The following is a 27,529-nucleotide window of genomic DNA, read 5'->3' on the forward strand; positions in this document are numbered from 1 at the left end:
AAACCTATGAGTATAGTGACCATATTTTCTGCAACAAAAAGCCAGTGTGCAATCTGACCAAGGATTTTGATGTTGCTACTTTCAGGTACATGAGGCAGTCTGGTAGATGAGAGAATGCATGGCAAGATATTGAAAGTTCCTAAGCCTTTTAGGGACTTACAGAGACAACAGGGCAGAATGACTGAAAAGAATGTCAGTTTTCAAGTTGCCAGATTGCAGTGTCTGCCTCACCCCTTGACTGGATTCCCACCTTCGGTTCGGGTCCACCGAGCAATCTATAAACAGCATCTGGAGTAACAATCAAGTGCCTTTCCTCAAGAATCTGAATTAGATAAACAACATTGTCCTCGAGAGCTCAACTAATAAAACAAACAAAATGTATCAGAAACAAAAAATGCAGTTATCTAAAAGAGACAGACCAAACCTCCAGCCAGGCTTTGAGTAACATGTCTAAAAATCAGGACTCCTACAGTGTTCAGCCACAAGTGCCACCTGTGCCATGACCTGGGCCTTGCAGGATCTTATTCTACTTTAGGGCTCCTCAGCAACATTCCCGGTAAGCACCCTGACTCCAGGCCCAGCTAACAGCTCCTCAGGAGTAGACAAAAGCCCCAATCCAGGCCTCACAAGGCCAAGTTCTTCACCCCCAACCACACCTGGGAAATGCATCCCATTCAGCACTCAGCCACCAGTGTGTTGGTGTACTCAAGCTCCAGAATGGGCCCAAAAGGGCCTCATTCTATATCATGGGTCTTCAGCAACTCTTTGCCCTCCTGGCCACCAGAAACAGACCCTGAGCCACTGCTCCTTGGCAAGGTGAGGTGCCAGCAACTCAGCCTCTTGACCCAGCACCATCTTAGCCTCTTCCAGCCACCAGAACAAGGGCCAGAAGTTCTTTGGGGGAGGTGCTAGCACCATTTCAGTCCTACAAGACCCCAGTAGCTGTGCCCACCATTAAGAAAACACACAGAACCACTGGAAGAGAAGGATGCGCCCACACAAAAAAAACCCCAACTACAACAAAGCAAACAATGAGGAGAAAGAAAAATGCAAATAGCCAAGCAAGCCCTCAGGGTAACAATACACCACAGGTAGGAAAACAAAACCCAAGAACCAAACCACAAAGACTTGAAAGAGCTCCCTCACCTATCAGACAAAGAATTCAAGATGGCCGTGATTAAGAAAAGAATGGGAACAACACAAGGAAAACTCAGAAAAGGAAATGAATACTATGAGAAACACAATCAACTAACAGATGTTCAAAACTGAAACCTTAAACAACGAAATAATGGAATTACAGAAGGAAGCAAAAAATTCAGAAGAAAAGCATGGAAATAGAACAAATTAAAATAGAAGAATGAATTGATGACCTTGAAAATAAAAAAGAGATAAGAAGAAAGATAGAAAAGGAAAGAGAGGAACAAAGAAAACAGGAAAGTGAAGAAACACTTCGAGAATTATCTGACACCATGAGGAGAAGAAATATGTAAGAATCATAGAAATTCCAGAAAGAGGAATGAGAGAGAAGGTAAATGAGAATCTATTTAGAGAAACAGTAGAGGACAACTCCCCAAACTTGAAGAGGGAGATGAACATAAAAATAAAGGAAGCAAAAGAACACCTAGCTACCTAGATCAAAGAAAAACAGCAAGACACATAGTAGTAAAACTCCCAGAGTCAAAGACAAAGAAAAAACAATGAAGCTGACAAGGAATAAGAAACATATAACCGGTCCTCTCTGGTGGCACAGTGGGTTAAAGAACAGCACTGCAAGTGAGCTGCAGCCACTTCAGTGCAAGTTTGACCCCCAGCCCCGGAGGTGATCCACATGGTGAAGCAGACCTCTCCTGAACCCCCACTGCTCCCCTCAGCATTGTACTTTGTCAACCTACCTGTTCTGCTCCCCGCTCTGTCTCTGGTCACTGCCCCTGCACCTCTGACCTGTACCCTAGCTCTATATGTATAAATAAATACATCTTAAAAAAAAAAAAGACTATCACCATCCAACACAGCTATTAAAAAAAAAAAAAAAGGAAACATATAACCTATAATGGTGTCAATTAGACTACCATCAGATCTCTCTAAAGAAACAGTAAGGACAAGAAGAGAATGGAATGACATATTCAAAATGACATATTCCAAGAAAAAAAAATGCCAGCCAAGAGTACTCTATCCTGCAAAACTCTCCTTCCTGTGTGACAGAAAGATAAGTTCCTTCTCAGACAAAAAGTATCTTAGGGAGACTGCATCCACTAAACCACCCTTTACCCCAATAAATATTAAAAGAACCCTTAGATCTAAACCAAAGAGTGGAAAGAACACAAAGAGATGAATAAGGAATTAAATAGAACCACAAAGCTAGGAATAAAATGGCAGTGATGGACATTTACATGTCGATAATCACTGTAAACATTAATGTTCTAAATTCACCGATAAAAAGACAGAATATACAGGGCTCTCCCTGTTGGTGCAAAGGGTTAAAGTGCAGCAGTGTGAGGCTGTCTATGGCCATTGTAGTGTGAGTTCAATCCCCACCCAGGGAGGTGAGCCACATGGTGTGGCAGGATTCTCTTGGTCCACCCGCTGCTCTCCTCAGCGGTGTATTTCAGTACATCTGCCTGTTCTGCTCCTTACTCTGTCTCTGATGGGGTCTTTCCTCCCCCACACCTCTGGCCTAAACCCCAGTTCTTATATGCATAAATAAATAAATAAATAAATATATTTTTTTAAAAGGCAGAGTATACAGTTGGGTTAGAAAACAGAATCTAACCTTCTGCTGCCTCCAGGAAATACACATAAGTACCAAGAATAAACATAGACTGAAAGTAAGCGGATGGAAAAACAATCCTGCAAGCCAATGGCACCCAAAGGAAGGGGGAAAGCGATTCTTATGTCCGACAAAATAGACTCCCAGCTTTAAAAAGTAACAAGGGACAGTGATGGACACCATAAAATGGTTAAGGGAACAATACAACAGGAAGACATAACACTCATCAATATATACTCACCGAACAAAGGAACACAAAATAAATCAGATGACAATTATCAAAATTGATAACAGACCTGGAGAAAATACACATGTGGTTGGAGACTTCAATACCCCACTCTCACCAATGGAAAAATCAATGAGAAAATAAGTAAGGACAGAGTTGCCCTAACCAAAGAACTAGACCACATGGACCTAATAGACATTTATACAGCACTACACCTGTAAAAAACCAAATACACATTTTTCTCAAGTGCACATGGGTCATTCTCCAGGATGATCACATACTGTGTCACACGGGAAATACCAACACATTTATGAAAATAGAAAGCACACCAAGTAACTTCTCTGACCATAAAAGTACAACTACAAATCACCTACAAAAAGAAAGCAAGGAAATACTTTAGTATGTCCGGACTGAATAATACACCAATGAATAACCACTGGGTTAATGAGAAAATCAAAGAATAAATAAAAAAATACCTTGAAGCAAATGATAATGAGGATATAACCTTTCAGAATGTATGGGGTACAGAAAAAGAAGTTCTAAGAGGGATGCATATAGCAATACAGGCCCACATTATTAATCTGTTATAAAAAGAGCCCAAACAAACAATTTTGTCTCTTATCTCAAGAAACTAGAAAAAGAATAAAAAATTCAAATGACAGTAGAAAGAATTAATAAAAAACTAGAGCAGAAATAAATGTAATAGAAATAAAAAAGGTAGCCCAAAAGATCAATGAAACAAAAAACTGGTGCTTTGAAAAAATAAACAAAATAGACAAATCTTTAACTAGGCTTACTAAGAAACAGAGTGATAAAAGTCAAATAAACAGGATAAAAAATGAAAGAGGAGAAGTTATGACACTGCAGAAATTCACAGGAAAAGAGATTACTATGAATATTTATACACAAACAAATTCAACAACTTAGATGAAATAAACAGATTCTTAGAATTATACAATCACCCAAGACTGAGTAGGGAAGAAATAGAAACCACAAACAAATCAATCACAAGCAAGGCAATTGAAACAGTAATCAAAACTCTCCCCCCACACAAAAGTCCAGGACCAGATGGCTTCACAAGTGAGTTCCACCAAAACGAACTGATAACCTATCCTGCTCAGACTCTAAAGAAGTGAGAGAAAAGCAATTATTCCAAACATGTTTTATGAGGCCAACATTATGCTAATACCAAAACAAAACAAAGACAGTACAAGGAAAGAAAACTACAAACCAATCTCCCTAAGGAACAGACACAAAACATCCTCAACAAAATCTCAGCAAACCATATCCAACAGTGTACTACAAAGAATATACACCATGACCAAATGAGATTTATACCAGGAACACAAGGATGGTTCAACATCTAAAAATCAATCAATGTAATACATCAAAGGGAACAGAAAATAAAGGAAAAGAAAAGCCACTTGGTTATATTGGTAGATGCCAAGAAAGCATTTGGTAAGCGCCAGCATCCATTTATGCTTGAAAAATAGGATAAAAGGAATATAACATAACAAAAGTCATATATGAAAAACCCACAGCTAATATTATTCTCAATGGTGAAAAACTGATTTTCCACTGATATCTGGTGAAAGACAGTATGTCCACTCTCATCAGCAGTATTAAACATATTAGAAGTCCTATCTAAAACAATTAGGCAAGAGAAAGCAGTAAAAGGAATCCAGGCCCTCCCTGGTGGCGCAGCGGGTTAAAGCACTGCACTGAGAAGCTAAAGCCACTTCCGCATGAGTTCGATCCCCGCCTGACCCGGAGGAGACCACATGGCGCAGCAGACCTCTCCTGACCCACCCGCTGCTCCCCTCAGCAGTGTACTTCGTCGATCTGCCTGTTCTGCTCCCCACTCTGTCTCTGGTGAATCCTCTCACCCTCCGCATCTCTGGCCTGTACCCCAGTTCTATATGGATAAATAAATAAATCTTTAAAAAAAAAAAAAAAAAGGAATCCAAACTGGAAAAGAAGAAGTAAAGCTATCATTTGCTGATGATATGATAATATAAGTAGAGAACCCCACAGACTCCATGGAAAAACTAACTGAAATAATAATCCAGTTCGGCAAAGTGGCAAGGTACAAAATTAACACACAGATAACCTGCCTTCCTATATCAAATAATGAACTGAAAGAAGAAATTAAGAAAGCTATCCCATGTACAATCTCACAAAATAAAAAACCTAGGAATAAACTTAATAAAGGAGGTAAAAAGAAAACTTTTCAAGGAAAACTAAAAGAAATAGAAGACACAAAGAAATGGAAAAATATACCCTATTCGCAGACTGGAATGTCGAGACCAGCTCCAACTTTTGAGGTGACTGGAGGCAGGACAGGCAGGACCCTAAGATGGGAAGGCGTCGGCGTGCAGAAATTCCAAGAAGGGGAGAGGGAGTGAATAGCTTGTGTCACTGGAAGAATCAGCATTATCAATGTGGCCATCCTTCCCAAAGCAATTTAGAGATTCAATGCTATCCCAATAAAACTCCCGATGGCATTTTTCAAAGAAGTAGAACAAAGATTACTAAAATTCATATGGAATAGACAAACTCTTCTGAGTAAAAATGGGGGAATAGAGGACTTCAAAGCATACTGTAAAGCCATAATAATTTTAAAAGCATGGTAATGGAGGCCTTCCCTGGTGGTGCAGCGGGTTAAAGCATAGCACTAAAAAGTTAAAGCCACTTCAGCATGAGTTCAATCCCCACTATCGAGGTGATCCACATGGTGCGGCAGACCTCTCCTGACCTGCCCGTTGCTCCCCTCAGCAGTGTACTTCCTCGATCTGCCTGTTCTGCTGCCCGCTCTGTCTCTAGTGAAGCCTCTCACTGCTCCTGCACCTCTCACCTGTACCCTAGTTCTGTATGAGTAAATAAATCATTTTTTTAAAAAAAGCATGGTAGGCCCTCCCTGGTGGCGCAGCGGGTTAAAGCACTGCACTGAGAAGCTAAAGCCACTTCCGCATGAGTTCGATTCCCGCCTGCCCCGGAGGAGACCACATGGCGTGGCAGACCTCTCCTGACACGCCCGCTGCTCCCCTCAGCAGTGTACTTCGTCGATCTGCCTGTTCTGCTCCCCACTCTGTCTCTGGTGAATCCTCTCACCCTCCGCATCTCTGGCCTGTACCCCAGTTCTATATGAATAAATAAATAAATCTTTAAAAAAAAAAAAAAAAAGCATGGTAATGGAATAAAATCAGACAAATTATCCAATGGAATAGAATTGAGAGCCCAGAAATAAAATGACACATTTATAGACAACTAAAATATAACAAAGAAGCAAGTATATATACTACAACAAGGAAAGCCTTTTCAGTAAATGATTCTGGGAGAACTGGACTGCCATATGCAAGAGTGAAACTAGATCATTATCTCACACCATACACAAAAATCAACTCAAAATGGATAAAAGACTGGAATGTAATACCCAAAACCATAAAATAGAAGAAAACAGACAAATTACTCCATGACATAAAACTCAGAAACATCCTCACAGACTCATCTCTAGCAGCAAGGAAAATAAAGGGAAAAATAAGCTAGCACTCTATCAAGCAAAAAAGACACCCTGGTAAATGGGAAAAAATATCTGCCCAGCATATATCTGATAAGGGATTGATACCAATGATCTACAAAGCACTTATACAACTCAACATAAAAACAAACCCAATTTAAAAAAATGGGCAGAAGAGCTAAACAGGCACTTCTCTAAAGCAAACATGCCAGTGGCCAACAGACATGAAAAAATGCTCATCATCACCTACCATCAGAGATATTCAAGTCAAAACCACAAGGAGATACTACCTACCTCACACCTGTGAGAATGGCTTAATTAATAAAACAAAACAAAACAAAACAAAACCAGAAAGTGCTGGCAAGGGTGTGGAGAAAAGGGAATACTTTTACCATGTTGGTGGAAATATAAATTGGTCTAGCTCCTATGGAAGGAAGTGCGGAGTCTTCTCAAAGACTAAAATGGATCTACCATATGACCCAGCAACTCCACTTCTAGGTATCTATTGAAAGGGCACAAAATCACTAATTCGAAAGGAAACCTGCACTCATATGTTTACTGCAGCACCATTTACAATACCCAAGATATGGAAACAACCTAAATGCCCCAGAAGAGATGAATGGATCAGATCAAGAAGATGAGGCCTATACATACAATGGAATACTACTCAGTCATTAATAAGGAAACTCATGCCATTTGTGTCCACATGGAAGGAATTATTATAAGTGAAGTGAACCAGAAGGAGAAAGATAAATACCAGATGGTTTCACTTGTATGTGGAATCTAGAGAAACCAAAGGGTCAGGAAAAAGACAAACTCTAAGACTGACCCTTGAAAGCAGACCATAGATCTGAGACACTCAGGAGGGGTTTGAGAGAGGGAAGAGGGGGAGAGTTAGAACAGGGGGGGAGGTGAGCACAGTGGGGTGTGGTAGGAGACTGTGGGTACTTCGGTAGTGGGGACAGTCCAGTGACTGCACCTGAAGGAAGAAATCCTATAATGTGAAAAAATAAACAAGGATATTATTTTTTAAATATTTTTTATTTTAATATTTTTTACATCATTCTTCGTTTTTGTAAAATGTATCCTTTTTCATCTCGATTGTAACCCACATGGAATTCCCACCACCAATTCACCCATGTACCATCACCATAGTCCCTTTTTGCTCTTCTCACCAGTTTTGATCCTATTCCCCTCTCACTCCCTGTAGAATGTCTCTGGTTTATAGCTGTTTGTTGATTTTGGTTTTTACTTTATCACAATTATTTTTTTTTGTCCCTGATCCCTTATACTCCTCCTATAAATGAAACCATCATGTATTTTTTTCTTTCTGGCTTATTTCACGAGGCATGATCCCTTTCAGCTCCATCCATTTTGTGCAAATGGTATGCATTTATCTCTTTTGATTGTTGAGTAATATTCCACTGTGTATATGTACCACATTTTCTTGATCCAGTCATCTGTTTTTGGCCATTTGGGTTGGTCCACATCTTGCCTATTGTAAATAGTGCATTTTCTCCCAACCAGTGGGGGTGTCTCTTTGTTTTGGTTAATGTCTCTTTTGCTGTACAGAAGCTCTTTGATGTAGTCCCAGCTGTTTCTCCTTTCCTTCACTATCTTTGCTTTGGGTGATGGATCTTTAAAGATGTTACTGGTCATGTAGTGTTTCACCAATATTTTCTTCTATATATTTTATGGTTTCAGGTCTTATGTCTAGTACTTTAATCCTTTTTGAATTGGTTTTGTGCATGGTGTGAGATAGTAGTCTACCTTCATTTTTTTTGCACACAGCAGCCCAGTTTTTCCAGCACATTTATTAAACACACTTTCTTTGTTCCACTGCATATTCTTTGTGCCTCTGTCAAAGATTAGTTGTCTTCAACTTCAACTTCCAGTCTCAGAGACAAACCCATCCCAAGTCTTTTAACTGTCTTTCTAGACCTTTACTCTTCATTTCTCAATAAAAAAAATATACTTCTATTTCTTGAGTTAAAAAAATTACATTACTTACTGAATTCCTACTATGCAGGGAGAAGATACAGTGCTCTAACACATGTTACCAACCTCAGCCCCTAGTTTTCATGCAGGTGTACATCACTCCTCTACCAATGCAGTTAAATGAGTTTTGATTAAGTCAATATTGGTGGTTTACAACCCTATGACTGCACAGATACTAGCGATGGAGAAATATCATTTGCTATAATTACATTTCTTTCCTGACAGCTTATATGCCACCTCACCCTGTGTTGATTACTTGGGGTGGGGGGACACTTTCTTGCTTAGTTTTCTTCATTCCTATGATCAGTTTTCCCCAAACTCTGTCACCTGTGCAATTCTCCACTCAATATGTTTTGACACATCAAGCACTCTATCGGACTTCTTTTCCTTTCAGACATCCATCCCTGCTGCCAATGATACTTGCTTTCCTGGCTTGCACAGGTACTGCCCTGAGTTCACCCCCTTTCCATCACTCTGAGGGTCCCTTGTCATCTGTGATGGACTTTCCATTTCCTGGACTCCTTCACCTTTCTGTGTGCATTTGTTACATGCTACTCTTGTTATATGCTAGAGTTCCTCAACAGATCCTTCTGTTTTCTCAACTTTTCTTTTCTCCATCTCTTCATCTTGCTGTTTTGCTCCCTAGGATATTTCCTTGCCTTTTAGTTTCTAATCTTGCTATAATCTTTATTTGGCTCCTACTATCTTTAATTTCCTGGATTGCTTGTCTTCCCTTCATTATCTTTGTTCCTTCCAAGTTCCTTTTTATGCTTGTTTGCTTGCTTTTTTTGGTCAGCCTTGCAGATCGATGGTCTTCCTTGACTAGCACTGCGCTATATGATTATCTCTGGCTACCTAGGGCTTGGGAGTTTTCTAATGCCAGTTGTATTGAGGTTTTACTTATATAGTACGATATATACTTATCTTAAGGGCCCTTGGGTGATGATCCTGGTGATGAGTTCTAATAACACTAACAAGCTGATGGGAAGCTCTGTGTGTCGATGGAGCATGCTGGGCGGGGGGCCCCATTACACAGTTACTGGGCTGAAAGCCTACTCTTTGTTGGAAGACTCACAAATAGCACCTTTTGGAAGCCTTTTCCTGGAGCCTTTCAGTTTCCCCAGAGAAGAATCTTTTACTGTCTCATGTGCTCCTGACTTTGGTGTGTTGAAAGTAGGGTGTGGGAAGAGCTGGGAGTCTCAATGGTTTGGAATGTAGATCCTTGTGCTTTCAGCCCTGTTTCTCCCCAACCTCTGTTGTTCCTTATGTCCCCAAGCCTAGAGCCTCTCAACTTCAATCTGCAAAGAATCACTCTCCATCTGCAGAGCTAGGGCTGTGGGAGGAGGGTGGCTGGGAAGGAGTCAAGAGAGTCTATTAAGACTCAGTAGTGTCTTGTTTTCATTTGCATGCTTTATTTCCCCTGCCTTCTGCATTCATAGGACCCCTGGATCCTGAGCCTTTCTCAGGTTCTCTGCAGTAACTATGTCTGGTCAGCATCTCATATCTTACATGTCTCTACCTGTTTTATTCCTTTTCTCATATTTCAGTAAAATTTGGGGAAGCAGCAGAGATAAATAAGTTTATTCAACTCATTATGTTTAACAGGAAGTTACCCTTCTAATTCAAGCCAACTCCTATTCATCCTCCATGACTCATTTAGGCAAACAGGAGCCCCTGCTCTGTTCTCCTACAGGATCCTTTTATTGCCTCCATTACAGCTCTGATGAAACTGTTCTGAAATTGTCCATTTCCATGCCTGACTCTCCCTGCAGACTGGGAGCTCCTAGCTGGCTGGGGCTTTGTCTTACACCTGTACGACCTCAGGGTCTGGTCCACAGAAGTACAGAGTAAATGTGTGCCAAGGGAATGAATGAATAAAGAGTAACTCTAAGAATGGATCAGATCCAGCCACAGGGGAAGAAGGGAAAGGGAAAATAAGTTGAGTACAACGGTTTCTTAAGGATCAGCGCCCTAAAAGCTGTATGTGCAAATGTGCCCTCCCCAGCATGATTCAGAGCAATGAAAAAAATGGGTCGAGTTTTTCTGCCCTGTATTCAGAGGATGATTAAGTACATTATGGTATATCAGTTGCCATTTAAAATGATGGTTATGAAGAATATGCAATTACAAGGGAAAATGTTCAAATGAAAACAGCAAGAAAAAAAACGGTATCATTTCAACTCTATAAAAATAATGCAGAGAAGGGGGAATTATACCAAATGTTCAGTGTGGATACATTTGTTAGAATGATGGGCAATCTTTCTTTCCTTACTTTTCCAAGTTTTTCTAAATTTTCTAATGGAAGAACACATCTAATGTATAATCTTTCTCAACAACTAAGAAACGAGGCTGCGTATACTGGAAGTGCCATGAAGAACAGTACCAAGGGAAGTCAGGGCCCGGGTGCACGCTCAGAGCCTCTTGCTAGCAAGGCTCCTTTCATCACTGGCCAGACATGCCAGAATCCCAGGCCCATGGAATACTCTCAACCCAACTACAGAGCAGGACCTAGCTCAGGAAGCCCAGCGAAGAGGATCTTGGAGCCTGGCCTACTACAGATGTATCACAGGCTACAGTAGGGTACAAAGGGCTCTTCACTGGGCCCCACACTGTATAAACTCCTCTTTATGAGGTAAAGGGTCTGCTGAGCTGAGGGAATATGCCTATTGGGACCACTGGCACCTTCTCTTCTTGAGTGAATACCAAATACCTCAGAATCCCAGAATTTCCTGCCCATATGTCTTAAGCTTACTTTCAGTAGCTGCATGGTCTTGTCAGCCAGGTCCATCTGCTAGGCCCAAGAGGAAGGGCCTCGATGTGTGCTGGGGTGTTCACATGCTTTTCAAGGTTCCATATGAACCACGGGTGGGAAGAGAAGGAGGGAAGGCCAAGGGCTTCAATTGCCACCTTTGCCGGGGACTGCAAATGTGAAGGCAGTCAAGCACAAAGGTGTGGAGGGCTCAGGGTTTAGAGAAAGGCCTAGCCTTGAGTGCTGGGAACATCTGGAATGAAATCTAATTACTTGCTCTGCAATGGATTAACTCACTCCCCTCCCTGAACCTCAGTTTTCCTGACTAGAAAACAGGTATAATAATTCTGACTTCAGAGACTTGTGATAAAGTTTCCTGGGGGCAAAAAAGCAAAGTGAGCACAAACTTTGGGTCAGTTAGGCTCTGTCCGAATCCCAGCTCTGTTCCTCCTGTGTGAGTTAGATTGTTAAGGCTATTCGTTGATATAGTGCAGATAAAAACAGCACTAACCTGATAAAGTTGTTTGATGGAGTTATGGTTGTACTGAACATGTAATGCCACTGGAAAATGCTTACATGAGAAAAGGTTGCATAATCATTAAAATATTGGCTACGGTGGAGTTGACCGCCAGCTTTATTTTCTCAGTAGCACTTTCCACTATTTGATAGACCCTGTGTCTTGCTTATTTCTTCTTTTCTGCCCTGCACACTCCCCCCCCCCCCAGTATCAGCCCTGCAGAGAAAAGATTTTGTCTGTTTTCTAAGATTTCTCACTGTTTCTAAGTGGCTGGAATAGTGTGAGGCACATAAAAGATGTTTTCCAATAATCGAGTAGATCTCTGCCATGGAGACAGAGGGGAAAAGGTATCCTTAGCCAAGAAAACAGCCAGAATATAAGCATGGAAGTATGAATAACTCTACTACGTGGAGGGGACCCTAGATTGGACTGCAGATTAGGAAAGGTATAAAGTGACTGGAAAGATACTACCCAACAGAGCACCTAAAAGCTTTCCCAGACCACAAGGGGTTTGAGGTTTATTTGCGATGGCCAGGAAGTTAAAAAAGCACTAAGAGAGAAATTGCCTCCTTAAGTGAAAGTGCCACATAAATCAGGCCAATACAAAAACAGAAAGTAAAAACCTTTTGAAAGATAATTCAGGTGGACAGGAGGACTTTTCTGAGGGGCCCATCTGAACCAAGAATCAGGCCTACCAATGACAAAAAGAGACGGTACCAAAGTCAGGTGGATGAGGTCATGGTGACAAGAAAGAAAATTTTATAAAGTTTACCAAAAGAAAATAAACAGATGAACCACAGGACAAATCAGAGAGCTTGCTGGATAACCTGCCTGCTTTGGGCAATGAATACACACTGAAGACCAAGATGGTACAGGGATGCAAAACCAAGGTCACAGTGGTTTCAGTTACTGATTATCCTTTTGCTGGTGATTACTCTTCCTACAGTTCTTGATTACCACTACTCATTGAACAAGTTGTGGGAGAAGGAGGAGGAAAAGGGTAATGGCTACACACTTTAAAGAAAGTATCTATCACTTGAACATTTCTTTTCCAGGAAATAAAGAGGCAAGAATCATTTCACATTTTTAAATGAAATAGAAGGACAGGCAGAGGCCATGACAAGGGAGCCTTGAACATTAGGTCAGAGTGTGAACCTCAGGCTACCATTGCTGGGGAGTCCCTTAGGGGCTCTGTCCATGGAATAACAAGGTCAAATGCTGCCTCCCCCGATCTCACTTTCTTTTCAATCACTAGAGCAGACTTTATTTGGCCTTTAACATATTCTGCCTTCTAATAACCCAAAGTTAATCAAGTAAATATTGATTAAGTATCTACAGTGTTCTGGACTTGTGTTTTCTTCATAACAGCTATGCAAGGTAGTTATTTTTCTTTGCGTTGTAGAGATGTGAAAACTGAGTCTTGGAGCAGCAATGAGATTTAAGTCGAGTCATACAGGTAGTAGGTAAGGGAGCTGAGATTCAAGGCTGTGTTTGTCTGACTCCAAAACCAATGCGTTTAACTGCCACAGCTGTGGCTTCCTTCTGTCACACCAGAGCTAAGCAGCACTTCATCTCCCATGCTGTGGTGAGCTTGGCCCCCTCCTTCACTTGGCTCCTACCTCCCTTCCATACAGGCGCCCACACCATGTGCATTCAGGGAGGGCTTCTGGAAGAGATACCTATTCAAGGATGGAATGGCGGAAACACGGAAAAGGGAAGGTTGGTTAGGCACAGGTATTGCAGCCCAGATCAGCTCAGCACTAAGCATACAGAAAGAAAGGGAAGGAGAGGAGTTGGGGTGGGGGGGGGAGAGGGAGAGAGATAAAAGGAAAATGGAACTGGCTCTCCAGCCCTCCCTTCTTGCCTCCCTCTGCCTCCAGAGGGATGGAGGTTCAGCCATGATGGGAAAGAGAGTGGGTGGAATGGGGAGCAGCTAAAGCAGCTTGCGATTGCAGAAGCCTCAGCTCAGCCTCAAAGCCCCCTCCTGTGCACTTGGGGCCTGTCTGTGGCCCACCTGCTCCCACTGCCTCAGCCAAGGAGGCTGGGCAGCTCTCCAAGCACCCACCCATTCCTGCCAAAGCACAGCTCACAGCAACCAGGCCCTCTCTAGTCACAGTGAGGGCGCCCAGGGAGTGGAGCAGCAAAGGGAGGCAGTGGCATGAGAGAGGTCAGGCAGTCAGTAGCCAGGTCTCCAGTTCTTCTTTTGAAGGCTTTGACATGACTACATGGGTCCAGGTGACAGAAGTCGGGGATAAGGGTGCTCTGGAAGCTGCCCCAGGGACAATAACGAAAGGGCTGGAGTCAGAGGCAACACCATATGCCAAAATGAGGCCACCTGGGGTTGGCCATTTTGGGGGGGGGCAGGTGCTTACTGATAATTTCTATTCTCAATCTGATTTGCAAAAACAAAACAACCATTTCTTTTTCTTGTTCTTTTTTTCAACTGACACAGTATTGGCTAATAACATTAATAACAGCTTTCAGGTGTAAGGCCTTGCAAATCAACATTTGTATATATTACATTATGTTCACCACCAAAGTCTAGTTTCTACATATCTCCATACAATTTACCCCTTTTACTCAATTTACTCCTCCCTCTTCCCTTCTGGTAACTACTATTTTTTTCATACATCTAAGGGCTTATTTGTGTTTTGTTTAGTCCGTTCATTTCAAAACAACCATTTTTTTAAAAGTAGCTTTAGCTTTAGTCTAGATCTCAAGAGCATAAGTGTTTATCTCCCCTCTCTGCCAGGACCACCACTACCATGAAAGTGAAGAATAAAATAAGGTTATCAACTCAGAATAATGAAGAGGGTGGGAGAGGATATCACGGAATGAGAGATTTCAACAAATTTCTGGAAGCAAAAAAACAAGAAAAGAATATTTCCAGTTAAATGAGAGGTGGGGACCCCACTCAGGGTGATGCAGTTGGGGAGAAAGTCAGAAGAGGCCCAGAGAGCCTCCAGACCTGGAGGTGGTAGATACCAGGGAGGCTAAGGCTGCCCGGGGGCTAAAAGCAGCTCTCAGACCCAGAAAAAAATCTGCCTGCCTTTAACCCATAAGCAAAATATGAGGGAGTCCCTTGCTAAAGGAATTCGATGGGGAGGTGTCCGGGCGCCTAGCTGCACGCTGATGCCCCCGGGGTAAAGTGCTTTTCATTGCTGCATCTGGAAAGCACCGTCATAACAGCTAGCTCCCTGGTGGCTCACCAGAAATAAAGCCAGCGAGTGAACAGGCCAGTATGAGTATATAGCAATCTCAGTCAGACTTTCTATTAACTCATTCATAAATTATAAAATAGAAAATATGAGAGAAAAGGTTAGTGGCCTAGAGGATCAATCCAGGAAGCTCAACATCCAACTAAGCGACATTTCTGAAAGAGATAATGGAGGGGAGGAATTTATTGAAGAAATTATATAGCAAAAGACAAAATGCATCAAATTGAAAGGTTTTCACTGAGTACCAAGTAGGGTGAATGAAAAACAGATCTTGATCTGAGTGCTGGTCACATAGGTATAATCTTGTAAAAGGCTTGTAAAAATTGACCAAGCTATTCACTTGCAATATGAGCACTTTTCTCTATGCATATTTTATTTCAATGTTCTGAAGTTAAAAAAAAATCCTCTCCTAAAAATCTCCAAGTAAAATGTCACCAGGAGATGTGCTATGATTATACTGTGGTTTCAAAGAACTCCACATGATAGCATGCAAGCAAGCAATAAAAATAATAAAAGTCCTGGCCCAAATTTGAAGCAAAATAAAAAGTGGCAGCATTTTGAGCAACTCGTAGAGCATAAGGAAAATTCATCTGATCTGGGGCTAGGAACATTTTCCTGGGAATACAGCAGTTATGACAGTGGACCTGTGGGGAGTAAGGTGAAATTCTAGTACACTATTATGCCCTGCAATGAATAACACCGACATACTCTTACTACATAAACATGGTTGGCTTCTAAGATCAATTTCACTAAAACATATAGAGACCTATTTATTGTTACAGAACAGATCACAAGTGTAATCAACATCCCTTTCCTGCTAAAGTCCAGAACCCAGAAGGCGGGAGGTGGAAAGGTGGAAGAGAGATGGAGGGGGGAGGGGTACTAATAACAACATCTAACCAGAGTGGTCAAGAGATCCTACGAGAAACTAGTGAAATCAGAAATCACAGTTTCAAACAGAATAGAGAGGAGCCAAACAAAGGGGGCAGACAAAGACTTTAAAACCAACTCTTGAAAGCTGGCCATAGATCTGAGACATCCAGAGGGGAAGGCGGCGGAGAGAGAGAGCAGGCCTCTGGGGATGGTGATGAAGGATGATGAGTGATGTGGGTGATTTTGTGGTGGGAGAGTTATGGGGACCACACCTGAGGGGGGAGGTCTTATAATATCCAAACACAAACAAGAATGTAAAACAGGGCTCTCTCTGGTGATGAAGCTGTCCTCAGCCACTGCACCATCAGTTCCATCCCCGGCCAGGAAGCTGACCCACTTGGTGCAGCAGACCTCTCCTGTCTTGCCCACTGCACCCCTCAGCAGTGTATTTCAGTAGATTCGCCTGTTCTGCTCCCCACTCTGTTTCTGGTGAATCCTCGCACCACCCCCCTCCCCCACATCTCTGGCCTGTACCCCAGTTCCTGTATGCATAAATACTTTTTTTTTAAAAGGATACAAAACAAAGGCACATCAATTTATAAAAAAAAAAAACTAAATAAGGTAGTATTTTACAAAGGTAACAAATAGAGCTAAATGCTCATTTGTCAATAATGTCTAAAGTTGATAAATGAAGAAAAAACCATTGACGTTTTTAGAGATATGTAGACAACCTAAGTGGAAAAAAAATAAAATACAGAAACTGCATCTCTGGTGGTTGGGAAATGGGGACAGGGTGAGAACTTTTCTTCCTTTATTTTTGGTCTGTTTTAATTGCTTTTTTTTTTATTATTGAAGTAACACTGGTTTGCTTGCAACGCTATATTTTGGCTGTTGTTACTGTACATACCCACCACCAAAGCACCAAAGGCCCATCACCAGAGTTCACTGTGTGGGAAACAGCTTTTTACTACATACTTCCCCATGAACTATTTGCCTTTGCAAAATTATGTGTATGTACTGCTTTGGTTTAAATTTTTAAAAGTCCCTTCTCTTTATTTGCACCTCAAAATGGGGGAGGTGGATGGTTCTAGACAATATAAGGTTTTATTGTCCAGCCCAAGCTTCTTAAAAGAGTGGGAGCAGAACAGTGCTTCAGTCTAGGACTGACTCCCCACTAACCAACCCCTCAACTCCTTCTACCACAGTCATCTGAGGAGACGTATTCTCTCTCAGCTGCCCCAGCCTGTACCACCCCTTGGTCCTTGTGAACCCCCACCACTGCCAGTCCAGCCTCTCCAGCCTTCCATTCATTCAGCTATTTACACTCATTAGTTATTTATACCTGCCTGAGTCACAAAGGATTTGAGGTAGCTTACTCCAAGAACACAGATAAAGAGAGAATAAAAATTGAACTAAAAAGTAAGATCAACAGAGATGCTGGAGCCGTACTTCAAATTAACTGGTAGCTGAGGCAGAAAGGAAGATACAACGAGCCATGACAGCCTCCTATTAAGAAGGAGGAAATAGACCACTTCTCAACGGGAGCAAATCTTTGCCTAGTGCAGAATTGTTCAAGTCATTATTCATGGGAGACTTCATGAAGAAAGAAGTGACCATTTCTGTTGTTTTCCTGTTACTGTTGTTTTTAAAAACTATTTTAATGATGCGCTATTCCAGTCTTTAACAGCTAAAGAATCTATGGGCATTATAATGATTACAAATTGAGGGGGCGGGAAGAGCACATAGGACTATGGTGAAGTGGTGATGGGAAGCCCACGGGGATTACAACTGAGATGAAAAAAAATGGACAAAATGAAGAACAATGTAAAAAATATATAAAATAAAAGGAAAAAATGAAAGAGAAAAACCAAAAATGAGTAGGTAAGTGATAGTGTGGGGGGAAACTTCCCCGACACCTGTCTACAACAACAGATATAGATCCAGAATATATAAAGAACTCCCACAACTCAACAATGAAAAAGCAACTAATCTAATGTTTGGAAACAGGTTAAAGACTTAAACAGATCTATGACTGGCCAATAATAACACGAAAAAGTTCCCTATTGCTTTAGACACCAGGAAAATGCAAAGTAAGGCCCTCCCTGGTGGCGCAGCGGGTTAAAGCACAGCACTGAGAATCTAAAGCCGCTTCCGCATGAGTTCGACTCCCGCCTGCCCCGGGGGTGACCACATGGTGTGGCAGACCTCTCCTGACCCGCCCGCTGCTCCCCTCAGCAGTGTACTTCGTTGATCTGCCTGTTCTGTTCCCCACTATGTCTCTGGTGAAGCCTCTCACCCTCCGCATCTCTGGCCTGTACCCCAGTTCTGTATGCATAAATAAATAATCTTTAAAAAATGCAAAGTAAAACTATAGTGAAATACCACTACACAATGGTCAGAATAGCTAAAATAAAAAAGATGGATAATGCTAGCAAACAAGTTGAAGTATGAGAATATATGGTCTGGCACAATGGTGGGTTATTTTACTGTTTTCTTCCTCCAGTAAAGACTTTATTGAGTACCTGCAAGTGTGAGGGAATGCCATTCAAGTGATCTTGGTCATTCCTGAGAGATGGACCTTCTCATCCCATTTTACAGATGAGGAAACTAAAACATAAGGTAAAATGCCTAGCTGAGGTCATCAGTGGGTTGGGGCGGAGCTTATATTCAGATTTAAACCTTTGTCTCCATACCTCACTCTTTGTGAATCATGCTACGGGGGGGCCTCCAAACAAAGCACCCGGCTGGAAACGCTCTGTCCAAGGCCACGGGAACACAGTGATGACAGGACTGTCCTCTTCCATGAGAGCAAGACTGGCGGTCAGTCACACCAGAAGCCGCCTCTGCACTGCCTCAGCTAAGTTAAATGAGGACCTTGACGGAAGAACCCAGCAGAAAGGAGACTGGGGCTGACCGGACCAAGAGAAGCCTGGGTCAACTCCCCAGTTATGAATCTGATTTCCAAAGGGCAGAACTGGAGCACAGGACCTGTCAGGCACTGAAACAAGAAATGCTTCAGGAGGTGGCACCCAGTCAGCACTTCCTCCCAAAAAAGCCACCTGGCCTCCCTGAGCCTGTTTTCCCATCTGTAGGACACAAAGATAAAGATCCCTGCCACCATCACAGAATTTCAAAGAATTAACTGGCCCATTTAAGAAGCACTGCTTGAATGCCAACATGATTAGAGGGACTCTTTGCCACAGCTTCTTAGCACAGATGGTGAGTGGTCTTAGATGAGGCCTTTTTCTGGGCCTCAGTCTTCTCATCTGTAAAGGAAATAGCTTGAGTTGAGTGACTTTTAAAGGGCTCCCAACTCAAATTTTCTTGACTTTTATGTTGGCATTATTAAAACCGTACTGACCATGACAGACTGCTGCCACCCGAAGCTCCTACCATAGGCTGCACCCTCTGTCCCAGTACTTGCCAACATGTTGTCACTGTCTTTCTCCCCCAGTGGACTGTCTCCACTCAGTGCCTGGGCTCAGGCCTTCACACCTCTCATGGAGCTTGTCACACCAGTCTCCTCATTTGATGCCCTCCAACCTACCTTCCAAACCACCCTCCAGCAGGACCTCTCTAAAACATGACTTTTAGCAGGTCACCCTGTACTCTACAGTACACACTTCTTCCCCAGCTTGAAAGCCAATGTTGGCTCCCAACTTCCAAGAGTAAAGCTAATCTGCTATTCAAGTGTCCTTCTGATCTCGGTGGTGATTCTTCGGCCTTCTCTCCTGACTCTCCCTGCCTCCCCCTTCGAGCTTTCTACTGACCTGTTTAAAGCGCTCGCCTCCTCCCCACACACCCTTCTGGTTCCACTCCTCTGTACTGTTGCCCAAGCTGTCTCCTCGGCCTTAACCTCCCCTTTACCTCCCTTTCCCACCAACCTATGCCATCACTCTTCACGCAGCTAACTCCTCCTCTTCCTCCAAGCCTCAGCTCAGTCATCATGTATTCTAGGAAGCCCAATAGTCTAGGCAGAAGTCTTCCCCTTGGGCACCCGTGACCCCTGTGCTCCCTCTAGCAGAGTACACATGGCACCGTATTGCAGTGTACTGTTTCAAGCCCATCTTCTCCATCCAACTGTGAGCACCCCAACACCAGGAATCATATAGTACAAATGGCAAAGCTTCCTGCCTGCGAGACCATAAAGCCATGTGTGTGACATGTAGGCACACAGCATTCACTGCACTGACCTCTCTCTCAAAATGCGGTGAGCCGCCACATGGCTTTCTCCCTCCTGCCTTCCACAGCAGAGTTTTGCAAAGTTGTTATTAATAATAATGCCTAATGCTTAGTAAGTACATGCTGGGTAGCAAGCACTTCATATATGTTATTTAATTGTCACCGACAAAATGACAATAATTCTATGGTGATTAGGTAGAGTAAAATACTGTTTTTCTTCTGGTGAATGCAGTACACTGTCTACTGGAATCCAGTAGGAAGCCACCAGGTTCAGATACGTATTCATATTATTTATTTTAAAAAGGAATGGATATCACACAATTACAAAGAAACACATTTGATATTACCAAAATGTACATGTCAAGTGATAAGTATAATAATTTTTCTTTTAAAATATGAGGAATCATCCTGACCTGCTATATAGCCCTGGATTGTCATCTTTGTTTTTAAAAGGACGTGATGCATCACTCTGGACTAGGCTGTTTTGTTTGCTACATTCTACCTCTAGGGGGCGGGGCAGCCTCACATATTCTTTTCCATCCAGTTCCCTCAGCTTTTCCCAACCCCATCAGGACTTTGATGGGTGTGCTGGGCAGACAGGAGATGATTTTCTGCTACGTGCATGGGTAGGGTTGGGAGGGGCAATATGAATTTTACACGTCAGAAAATACAGTTTTGTCCCCATATACCACTTGAGAAGGTCATGTCTGAAAGTTAAGTGACTTCCGGAAGTCAGACAGAACCCTTCTCCCCTGGCACTATACTTTCTGCAAATGCTCAAGTCCCAGAGTTTCAGCTTCTGATGGCTGAGAATGGGCTTCCCCTGGTAAGTGCTTCCCACGTGGTGCTTGGAGGACTGCATACCATGAGGAAGTGAGCACATTATCTTGGTTGAGTGAGTTGCCTCAAAAGAGGAAATAAGACATTCGTGCATCTCCCTCCCCACCAACCAGTGTTTATTATTCTGCCAGGGGATACAACAGGGGATGAACCAGAGGGGCTCCTGTTATCCTGACTCCAGGATACTGTGACTAGCCTAAGGTCTGCATCCAGTAAAAATTTGATGGATAAATAGCAACTCCTCACCGGACAGGGCAGACTGCACACAGGTTCTGTGCAGGCCTCTTTTCCCCTTTCAAAACAGAAGACCCTGCATGGGGGTTCATGGCCAGGAGAAGACATAGGGATGTCAGGGGCCAAAAAGTCTCCACAGTCTCATCCAACTCACTACCTTGACATTTTATGAACAAGACTGACGTGTGAGAAGCACAGAGAGCTGGGGCCAAATGGCTCCAGGGAGTCTAAGGAGAAAGCCACCAAGAGGTCGGGATTCTCAAAATGAGTCGCCTCTCTTACAGGAATCCTGACATGAAGAAAACGTGAGGCACCCCCAGACATTAGAGGACTTAATCTGACATTCATTTGTCTACTCGACATTTACTGGGCAACTACTATGTGCTGTGCTATATGTTTCAGAAGTCCTAGCTCCTTCACTTATTGGTGCAATTCCCAGCACAGGGCCTGCTGCAACAAGCACTCAATATATGCTTGTTAAATGTCAAACTGAAACGTCTCTCAATCTAATAGAGGGGATACAAGAAATAAACAAATAACCATCGAGATGCATAAAAGGGGGCAAAAGTGCTTATTTCAAGGGGGATGGACAGACCAGCACACAAACATGTGAGAAGGAAAGTTCAGCTCAACGTGGGAACCAGATAGAGAGCCTAAAAGATGCGAACAGCATGCGTGGAGACCCAGAGCTTAGCAGAGGGCTGAGGGAGCTAATGACATGGCACCCGGGCCAGTCTGGCTGGAGCATGGTCTGGGAACAGATGAGAGGAGGAAGATGAGTGGGGGGCAAATGCTAAAGGGCCGGGCATGGCAGCAAAAGAATCTTAACATTCTCCTACAGGCCAAAGAGAGGGTGAAACCTTTGGCATCCTGAGGGAGCTGAGCCGGGCTGTGCCTTATTAGAGGCTCGATAGGGCAGGAGCAAAAGGAGCAACCCCCAGGAGACGAGTCTGACTCCCAGGATCTCCGCTGGGGAAGCCCACAGTCACGCCTAGAATGTATTCAACAACTCCAGCCCCCACCCTTCCCTGGGAGGCGGCAGGCAGCCCGTTCTGGCCCTGTGCAGGTGACCGAGGCAGCTCGCAGCACCTCTCTGATCTTCATTTCATCTGACAATTGAGGATAACAACAACTTCCCCGCAGGGACTCTGTAGGAACACTGAGGATGCTGGGCTTTACCCACCTCGGCTCCTTCTCACTTCTGCTTATTCTTTGAGTGACCTTGGGTCGTTTATCCAACCTTTCTAGGGCCTCAGTTTCCTCGTCTGTAAAATGGATTTAATAACAATATGTACATCAAATGATTCATGTGGAGACGGAAAGAATACAGAGCAAGTGCTCAGGACAAACAGTGCTCAGCACACAGCAAATGCAGTAAAAATTGTTAGCTATTATTACATAAAGTCACCCAGGGTGATGCCTAGCACACAGAAGGCTGAGACTCACTCAGTAGACATGTGGCCTCTTCTCCATGCCCCAGGCCTGTACTCTGTTCCCAGAAAATTCAAAGGTCACAGGAGACAGGGTTGTGACAGATAAGCATGCAAAGGGTAGCAGGTGGCCAGTCTGGGTCCAGGTTATTCCTCTCACCGCTCTCCCTTTGACACCAGGAGACACTTTCCTTCGAAGGTCCCCACCTGGGTCCTCAGCCAGTGGCCTGGACTGCTCTGACCCCTTCTTCATCCCCAAACCTCCACTCCTTGTCACCTTGCTATTCATTTTGTCCCGAACACCATCCCCATGGCAGCCAAGCCCAGAGCCTTGTGTCTCTGGTACTGGGAGGGGAGCTCTACCAGCCCAGAGAGCATGGTGTTTGCTCAGCCCGGTGGGCCCTCCTGCTCTGTAAAAGAGCCAGAAAAAAAATGTTTGTGGCTGACAACAACCCCATTCCTGCCCCAGATCTATACAGAGAAGCAAGACTCCTCAAATTTTCATTCAAGTCGACAGTATCATTTCCTCCCACGCGAGTATAACGCTCACAACACAGTGGGGGCACAATAAAGTTTTCCCTCTGGGAAGAATGAGAACTTCCCTCCACCCCAGGAAAGTACCCGAGACCCCAAAGGAGACAGACTTTCCTAGAGCCCCTCCCTGGGCTCACTTGATCCCTCCTCCCTCCTTCCTTGTGCACTCAGCCCTGCAGGGAGCACACTGACACTCCACTTGGGAGACAGCCCAGCAGCCATGCAGGAGACCACGCAGTACCCTGGCTGTCAAGAACACCAGGCTGGTCCCTCCATTTGCTGTCCCCAAATGTGGGTCAGCTTGTGGGGTGGACAGGGGGTAGAAAAAGGAGATGGGGATCTACCGCTAACCAGCTCAGCCCACTACCACCTATAGCAGAACCAGAGCTGGGCCCACGCAAAAAGCATGGAAAATGCAGTGCTTTCCAGAGTGCAGCAACTTGGCACTGGCCCCAATGTACCTGTAAATCCTTCCAGGTGCTAGCACCGAAACGGGGGGCAAGCCTAGCTCACCAATGACAGCAATGTTTTCTCTAATCATCTGGGGTGTGTGTGTGGGGGGGGGGTGACTGTTTCAGGGGGAAAGACCAACAGCCACTCACAACAGAAAAACAAACAAACAAAGCTTCCCCACAAACAGAGGACCAGGAGGAAGAATGTTGGGTGTCATCTGACTCCATGCTGCTTTAGAAAGGCCACACCCAAAGTACAGCAGACGACATACTGGCATCTGGGAACCTGTCCAGAAGAGCCAGTGCAGGAGGATGTGGGAATCCTGTGGGCACGGCATGGGTGACAGCTATCAGCTGCAATAGAGGGAAAAGTTCACAGGACCAGGAGGCAGTCCTGTTGGTAGTATGACCTCTGCGGTGTCACTTCACTGAGCCCTCAGTTTCTCTGGCTGTACACTGTGGACTGTGGCCCTTGGCAGGATGAAAAGTCTCTGGGCTGAGGGGGTCCCCCACAAGGGGCAGCTGTACCCAAGCCCCTCGCTCCTCTTCCTCCAGCAGAGGGAGCCTGGGGACCAGGAGCACCCAGCCTGTTCCAGCTCTACCTATCCTCCCCCAATGCTGCAGCCTCTGCTGCTAAACTCCCACCCTGCCCGCCTTGCTTCCAGCGGCAGACTTCTCACCCACTCCTTCCAAACCCAGAACAGGCCTGGCAGGGGGAGTCGCCTGCAGCAGCAGCTGTGATGGCAGCAATGGCTACTGCATCAACAGGCCTTCCTGACACCTGGCCAGGAGGGGGAACAGGAAGGAAGGAGACAGGCTTTCCTCCTCTGTCCATTCCCCTCTCACTTCGGTCACCTCCTTCTGCGCTAATCCTCTAGTTACCCAGAGCTCCCAGTTCAGGGCCTGGCCAGGTCCTGCAGTCAACACACTCCTATGGGCCGGAAAGCACTAGCAGAAAAATAACAGCCTCAGAGACCACTGGACTCGGATTCTAGTCCCAGCTCCACTAGTAACCAGCAGCATAACCTTGAGCAAGGTCCCTTCATCTTGGGACCTCAGTTTCCCTAGCTCTAAAACAGTTGCTAATGCTCACTGCACAGACTTGGTGCAAGGCCCAAAAGAGGTAACGATGGCTGTGCAAATATCTAATATATGGTTAGGAGAAATGCAAAGTATGCAAAGTACTATCTAAACCCCCTTATTAATCCAGTAGGAAATGTGAAGCCAGGAAAGCCAACAAAAGCCTGGAGGATGCATGAAAAGGGAAGGCCCAAGAGTCAGGCCAGTTCAATGGCAGAAGCACAGAGCTCAAGAGCATATGGGCTTCTAGCCAGCCAAGAGATTCAGACCCACGTCTGCAGGATGAAGAATCGGAAAGTGATAGAATCCTGGAACTGGGGAAGACCTAAGTTATTTCATCGAGCTGATTCAGGAATTATGCTGTCTCTAGCTCTCTTCAACACGTCCAGCCAGAACCCACCCCCACCTCTTGAGGCAGTCCACTGCATCACCAGCCAGCTAGGTTGGAAAGTTCTCTGTGATTTATCTCAGATTTCCCTACTGCTTCTAGTTCTGCTTCCTGGAGCCACACATAAGATGACTGCTTCCTCTGTCCCAGGCCTCCAACAGCCGGACTCAAGGACCACAGTGCCCATCCAGGCTTCCTCTACTCCCGCCCCACTGTGGCCCTCCACTGAAAAGGGCCTGGGTTGGTCAATCTGTACCCTGTCTTTAGTGAAGTGCCCCAGCTACACACGGTCAGTTCTCCAGGAACCAGTTGCCCAGAACCCCACCTGGGCAGGGCAGCCCATGCCCCTCGCCCCCAGACTACGCTAGGGCAGTCACACCAAACTCAGCTGAGGGTGCACTGTAGTGGAGCCCAGCTGAGTCCTCGAGCCGCAGCTGCTGCTCCTGGGGCCCAGCCATCTCAACCCAGCACCCCAGCCTGCTGCCTCACCACGGGGGAGTTGCAGAGAGCTGTCTCCCGGCAGATTTCCTGAGGCAGAAGGCTTCCCCACCCCCAGCCCAGCCTCCAAGAGACACTCCACTGGTTGTGGCACATGGTAGGACCAGCTGAGCAGTGAGAGGAGGGGGAAGGCTGTCCATTCGCTAGAGGACTTCAGACTTGCTCTGTAGAGTGGCTGGATTAGTCACAGAACTGTCAAATCTAAGCTGGAGGGGCCCTCAAAGAGCAGCCAAGGTAGACCTGGTCTTTCAGAAAGAGGAACTGATGGCCTGAGAAAGGAACGCACTCAGTCAAGGTCACAAAGCCATTCTGCAGCAGAGCTGGAAACAGAACCCAGGTCTCCTAACTCCCAGTTCAATGGTCTTTCCCATACAACAGAAAAGAAATAAAGAAGCCTTTAGGAATGCCCTGTGAACCTGCATGTCCTTGACTCTCTCAGTCTGACATTTATCTCAAACAGCTCACGGTGGTGTCTTCATAGAAGTGGGTCCAGCCCATATCCCAGATAAAACACCCAGGTGTCCCAAATAGGCTGACATACAGGCCCCAGCCCAGAAACTGGCATTGATCCAACAAGAGGAAAGCTCTGTAGACTTCACTTCCCTGAAGAGCACCCATACTCATAACTAGGTGGCTCATTTCTTAAAGGGTGGAAGGGGTGGTCTTGGAGGAACTAGCCAAGGGCCTGGCCTCCATCTTTGCCCCCCCTCCCCAGTTAGGATGTGCTGCCATTCCCCTCTGAGGGATATCTCAGCTTCCAGCAGCCATTCTGGACCCCACCTGCCTCTCTGGAAAAGGATGGAAGCTGAGGTTGCCAGAGACCAGGCCTGCACTGTGGACCTGGGGAGGAGACCCCAACAGGACAAAAAAAAAAAAAAAAGGAAGGGGGATTTCTTTCCCTCCAGGCTATGAGTTCACACCATGGCAGACAATAAAAATCTCAACCAGCACATTCAAAATAAATAAATAAATGACAAGCCATCCTCCAGCCAGGGGACTGCTGGGGGTGAAGAAGTAAAGGGGGTGATGACTACTCTAGGCCCTCGCTAACCACGGTTTGGAGAAGAGACGCCTGCACTCATGCACCCAACCCTGTCTCAGGTGGCTAGAGAAGGGGTGTTGGCGGCATGAGGGGGACCTGGCTTTTCCAGGCAGCTTGGGATAGAAGAAGAGGCCGGCAATCAGACACAGGCTTCTTACTTTAGCAGCTGGACAAGTTGGAGAGGGAACTAGAGGGCAAGAGCTAGGGGTACAAACACAACATTCCTTACTTTCTCTGGAGCGTTGTGGCCGGGCTGGTGCTGGTACTGGTGCTGTGGCCGCCGCCAGCCCCGGGACTGGAGCTCCTGGATGCACCACGGCTCAGCTGGCCCCGCTCCCGCGGGGCCCGGGACCCCACGCCCACCGCGGCCGAATAGCCGGCATCCTTCTCGCGGCCGGAGTGCGCGGGCCCGGCCTCCCGCCCGCCACGCTCGCGACCCAGGACTGGGTTCTCGTGGTGCAGGTGGCACTGGGCCACGTCGCGTTCGCGCGCCGGGTAGCCGGTAGAGTCCTGGAGCGGGTAGGAGGCGTCCCGCTCCTTGTCCCGATACACAGCCTCCCGGTTCTGGTAGGCGCTGTCGCGGTTCGGGTAGCCCACGTCCCGGGCCGCCTGGTGGAACTGGCTCTCCCGCAGCTCGCGGTGGTGGAACTGGGTCTCGCGCAGATTCTGGTACTGGCTCTCTCGCCCCGGGCTGTCCCGCGCCCCGTGGGGGTCCCGGTGCAGCTCCCCGCGGTGCAGCTGGCTCTCCTCCCGCAGGTCGCGGTTCTCTTGGGTGAGCTGGTCCAGCTGGCCCTCCAGCTCTTCGATGCGCCGCCGCTGGGTCTCCAGCAGCTGCTGCTGGCTCTCGATGATGTTGTTCAGCTCCAGCAGATACTCCACCGCCCGGTTGGGGCTCTCGGATCCCGGCCCGCCCGGGGGCCCGGACCCCGCCTCCATCCTAGCCGCCCAGGGGCAGGGGAAAGGGCAGGAGAGCCCGGTCCCAGC

The 27,529-nt window shown here is 45.4% G+C and overlaps 1 protein-coding gene across 4 annotated transcripts in view; it reads right to left on the reverse strand.

Annotated features, from left to right (window-relative positions):
• The window catches only part of IQSEC2 (IQ motif and Sec7 domain 2), a 79,821-nt gene extending 52,298 nt beyond the window's left edge, over positions 1-27,523 (reverse strand). For 3 of the 4 annotated variants that reach the window (XM_004694997.1, XM_012734303.1, XM_012734306.1), the window contains exon 1: positions 26,775-27,523. In XM_004694997.1, the coding sequence (XP_004695054.1) occupies positions 26,775-27,481 (707 nt within the window). In that variant the 5' untranslated portion in view covers positions 27,482-27,523. The remainder of the gene's footprint in view (positions 1-26,774) is intronic. The other variant, XM_012734304.1, reaches the window with a different exon arrangement.
• Between the last annotated feature and the right edge of the window lie 6 nt (positions 27,524-27,529).

The sequence above is a fragment of the Condylura cristata genome, unplaced genomic scaffold (assembly GCF_000260355.1).
Source record: "Condylura cristata isolate star-nosed mole 26May11 unplaced genomic scaffold, ConCri1.0 scaffold00053, whole genome shotgun sequence".
Taxonomy (NCBI): domain Eukaryota; kingdom Metazoa; phylum Chordata; class Mammalia; order Eulipotyphla; family Talpidae; genus Condylura; species Condylura cristata.